The sequence below is a fragment of the Cryptotermes secundus genome, unplaced genomic scaffold (genome assembly GCF_002891405.2).
Source record: "Cryptotermes secundus unplaced genomic scaffold, Csec_1.0 scaffold724, whole genome shotgun sequence".
Classification (NCBI taxonomy): Eukaryota; Metazoa; Arthropoda; class Insecta; order Blattodea; family Kalotermitidae; genus Cryptotermes; species Cryptotermes secundus.
This window is the reverse complement of record NW_019727403.1, coordinates 366757-371615: the sequence shown is the minus strand read 5'-3', so window position 1 is coordinate 371615 and position 4859 is coordinate 366757. Positions and strand designations below refer to the sequence as shown.

Below are 4859 nucleotides of genomic sequence, written 5' to 3'. Positions count from 1 at the left end.
TCTGCAACAATGAAAAGGTTGTAAAATGCGAGTAATTCACCCCCATCCAACCATAACCAGCAAATGACAGATAGAAGGAAGCTGGTGCCTCGGAGCAAAATTTGGGAGTTTAAACACAGCGGAAGCGTTTCATCAATTTAATAATAACGCATAATCACTGACATTAGTGTTTTTATAATACTGCTTAAACGTTTGTAAGAGTTAAACATTTATGTATGAAATATGTGTACATCTCGGTCTGAGCTCTGAAGGTAACTAATCAAATGAAACATACACGCTGTCTTTCGTTGATGGTGGAAGGCGTCTGCCGGCCACTGCCCAGTTGTCACAGAATTGCTGGATTTCAGTTGGTTCGTATTATCTTTGGTGCTACAATTTAGAACTGTTTTGTATAATATTCAGATTTCTCTTATCACTATAGCTCCTTGAACGCTCCTTGAACGTTAAAGTATACGTCATATTAGTTTATCCCGTGATTTTTTTTTCAATTAAGAAATAAATAGTGCAACAATTCATTTGAAGAAAAGGAATTATATTGTTTACAAATATACTATTAATGTTATTATTGTAGTGTGTAGTGTAATAATATGAATCCATACAACATTATGACCATTATGACAGTGTCGAGGATACAACAGTTTCTGAAGAGTTTTCATATGAAATACTATTCCATACATACACGAACGTCAGAACCCAGCAGTACATACGATGCTGTAATTATAGGCGGAGGTATGAATGTACATGTAAACCTGCAGCTGAGTATTTTGGTGCTTTATAAATTACCATGCATGGCTTTAGATACTGTCACTCGTAAGAAAATTGCTCAATGCGCAGTGACACGGAATGGTCGGTGTAACGTAGGGCTTAAAAAGTAGAATTTGCGGCCAGTGTGCGGCTTCCGATGATGCAACAGTAGTTGTCAAATTAATTAATGCCTTGCCCAGTTAAGAGTAAGACTCTCACTTAGGATTTTCTGTTATGGTGGCAGGAACCAAGGCCCTGTACTTTTTAAGCTTCTCAGGCCATTTGAATTGTCGAAAGCACCAGCACTTCACGACAGATTTAAGCATTCAAGGATTTTTTAACTTCCTGTATTCCTACATATTCAAATTTTTTATGCTACGGGTGTGTAACGAAACCATCGGTTATAAACGAAACTTAGGTGGGAAATCCTATAGATGAAAACAGATTCGTGCTCCTGGATTTGAAACTACAGCTGATATTTTGTATTTTACTGTTACATAGCTGTGATTTTTATTATTTTCTCTGATTTGAATTGGGCAACTTTTTATTTTCTTGCACTTTTGCAAAGAAAATTTGCAAAATGCGACTATTATATTCACCACATCTGTCTGCCTACGTGCCAAAATAACGACTAGAAAATAGATATTGCGAATGAAATTTGATGTCGGAATAGTTTACTAGAATTTACCAACAAATTCCAATTATTATCAAATCCGAAAATACGTGCAATAGTAACTTTATATAAGAAGCTAATATTTCTTTTTGTGGACATCTCAAGCGTAACTCGTTAAACATTTATCAGAGCAAAAACATTTCAAAGGAAAATTGTAAAGTAAAATTAAACATATTTTACCCTTAATGCACTTTCTATTGGTCTTACATTTTTCGTGATAATTGAACAAAAGAGAAATGCGCCTGAATTGCACTATGCATGTATTTTCTAACTTGTTTTATCTTTTCCATTCCCTAGGAAGGGGATGAAAATGATTCAAGTTTGTTGAAGCTCTTAGTAGAACGTTAGTAAGTTACCTGTTAGTCTAGTTAACATGTTATCGGTAAAAGGGATGTTATGTGTTGATGTATTTTCTGTAAGCTTATGAGCTAACGGATATGTACGTATATTTTCATTTCACTTGGCCACCAAATCAGAAATCTTGATTATTGTCTTTAGGGATGCGAGGCTATACATATATAGTTCAATAGATATGGCTGTGAAAATAATGGACCTTCTGTTAGGTTGTGAAATTTGAGGTTTTTATTGTGGTCTTCTTGGATGTGATGCTGAGTAGTTGGCAAGTATGTACAAATATTTTGGAGGAATGTGCTGCATCCAGCTTCAGGATAGAAGAGCTTTTGCTACAACAATGCTTTTAAATAATAGTTTGCATATTAAAATAATCTGTTATATGTATAAAAATAAATATATTCTAATAACACTTAATTGTACTTTTTACCAAGTATTATTAAGGTGATCAAATCCAGGAAGATGAGAAGGATGGAACATGAGAGAGCTAAGAAATACAAATACAGTTTTATCTCAAAACCTGAAGGAAATATAGCATTTGGGGGACCTTGGTGTATATACAATATATATATATATATGATAATATAAAAATATCTTCAAGAAATATGAGTATATAAGAACTGGGACTGGATTCATCTGGCTCAGGATAGAGTTCTTATGATCATGGTGATCAACATTTGGGCTTCATAAAAGGCATGGAGTTTCTTGATTAGCTGAGTAACTATCAGCTTTTCAAGAACTCAGGTCCATGAAATCATCCTGGATTGGGTAATCTCATGACTATACATAATAGCAATCTTCAGCAAAAGAACATGCAGCATATCACTTCCCTAAAATCATAATGTGCTAAAACTAAAGAGACCAATAACTTAACAAGAAATGTGTGGGTCTGTCATGCAGGTCACAATGGACTGGTTGCAGCAGCCTACCTGCAGAAGTCAGGAATTCAGACCTGTGTATTAGAAAAGAGACACATAGTGGGAGGTGCTGCTGTAACTGAGGAGATCGTACCAGGTTTCAAGTTCTCACGAGCTTCTTATGTGCTAAGTCTCTTACGACCACATATCTACTCTGATCTGGAACTAAAGGTATGCATACATCACATGTTTATGTCTCTTTCTATCAGGGTTACATTTTAAAGGTTCTTCTCGCTGAGAGCATGCCTTCTATAAGTTTCCATTTACCGCTACTAGATTGATATGCATCATAATTTGTACCATGATCCAGATGTAGAATAGCTGTACCTAAGAACTATAATCTAAAACCAAATTAAGCATAGTTTATCAGTGCCTGACTTGCACTCCTTCACACTTAAACTCTATGAAATTACCTTCTTTAAGTCTGGAAGAAGTTTCTTTAATTGACTGATTGTTATGTTATTTAAAACGTGTTTTCAGTTACACTGGTTGCAGAGCATTGAAGAGTAGGATGACTGTAAATGAAGAAAGAATATGGGCGGAAACCTATTTTAAGGCACTGTCCCATCATTTGCCTGGATGAATGAGATCTCAGTTGGGATATCCAGTCATCAGACTGATATTTGAATGAAGCACTATGAAACATGAGGGTAATTAAAATGAAATCTGTCTGGAGATTGTTCTGGGTGCAGGACTAAAGGCCGTTAAAAATAGCCACATGGATGTTGAAGCAGATATCCCATTGGTGGACCAGCCAATGTGTTCCCTTCACAGAGGGCTCCCTACGCTGCTACTGGAACCACTGTCTCACCATAGCCTTGACACTTTCATCTGATCCAAGCAGAAAATCCATGAGTGTTCTGAGAGAGCTGAACGCATGGAAGTTGCATAGTGAGGAGTTCAGGCTGTATGAAAGACAGTTTGGCACATTCCAATGCATAGAGCAGTGTCTTGGACAGTGTGGACCTGGTTGTTCTCATACAACATGACGGGCTCTGAGTGTTTCACAGCGGGGCTGTGTGTTGATGATGATGTCAGTGTCCTTGAGTGCCAGCATTAGTGGTCCTGTTTGGACAGATTCTGTACCTGGAATGCTGGCATTTGACTGTTTCACGCTGTTCCTGTTTGCTCTAATGTGCCCATTCTGTTGCTCAGCTTATGTTCACACACAGAACAGACCAACCCAGCAAGAAGGTGATATCCATACCTCAGCAAAAAAAAAAAAAAATAAATAAATAAAACACCCACAGCTGATAACCAGGTGCAACACAGCTAAATCAGCAATTTTATAAACTTCTAGAAATTTTAAAGTTTTTAAAATTTACAATAACAATGTGTTCACATGCAACATACTAAGTGCCTCAATTTTAGGAACAGTATATACACCTAATTCATTCATTCATTCCTTTCCTTTATTTTCCATATATCCATACAGGCAAAAATCCTAGGATGTGGAAATAATCCATTTGATTATAGATGTATACATGTAATAGATTGCATAAGTCACACAACTAAAATAACACACACCAGTTAACTAACATAGGAAATATAAAAAAACAAAACAAGAGCTTATTACAATTGTAACTAAACATAATTTAAAAAGTGCATTACTATAAAAACTTAAAATTAATACAATTTTCCCATAAATCAAAATACATTGATACAGGACTCGTCATATACATACATACATATCCTCCACTTTCCATAAACATCCATACAGGGAACAAACCCAGGATGTGGAATTAGTCATCAAACACATACAGAAAGTCACACCGCGAAGATCACCCACATTAATTATCCAGCACATACAACAATACAAGGCAAAAAGATTAAACAAACATAAGTCACAAGTAACCACAATACAACTCCTCACATCTCCCTTACCAACTATATTAAAATGTGGCGTTAAGCATTCAAATTTATGTGCCTTTGTAATTAAAATACTCATTTAATGCATAAAAAGAGTTAGCATGTAAAAATCTTTTTAGGGAACGTTCAAAGGATTTCTGGTTATTAGATAATTGTTTCAGCTCTTTAGGCAGATGATTGTAGATTTTTATACCAGAATAATATGGACCCTTTTGAACTTTAGTAAGAGAAGTACTCGGGGGAAATAGGTTAACATTTTGTCTGGTACCAATATTATGAACCTCCGTATTTCTTGTGAACAAATG

The 4859-nt window shown here is 35.7% G+C and overlaps 1 protein-coding gene across 3 annotated transcripts in view; it reads left to right on the top strand.

Moving 5' to 3' along the window:
* Positions 1-378: 378 nt before the first annotated feature.
* LOC111864734 (pyridine nucleotide-disulfide oxidoreductase domain-containing protein 2) overlaps positions 379-4859 on the top strand; it is a 37458-nt gene continuing 32977 nt past the window's right edge. Inside the window, exons 1-2 of one of the 3 annotated variants that reach the window (XM_023852222.2) lie at positions 379-729; positions 2669-2856. In XM_023852222.2, the coding sequence (XP_023707990.1) occupies positions 588-729; positions 2669-2856 (330 nt within the window). In that variant the 5' untranslated portion in view covers positions 379-587. Of the gene's footprint in view, positions 730-2668; positions 2857-3165; positions 3336-4859 lie in introns of those variants that run through there. The other 2 variants (XM_023852221.2, XM_023852223.2) reach the window with 2 other exon arrangements.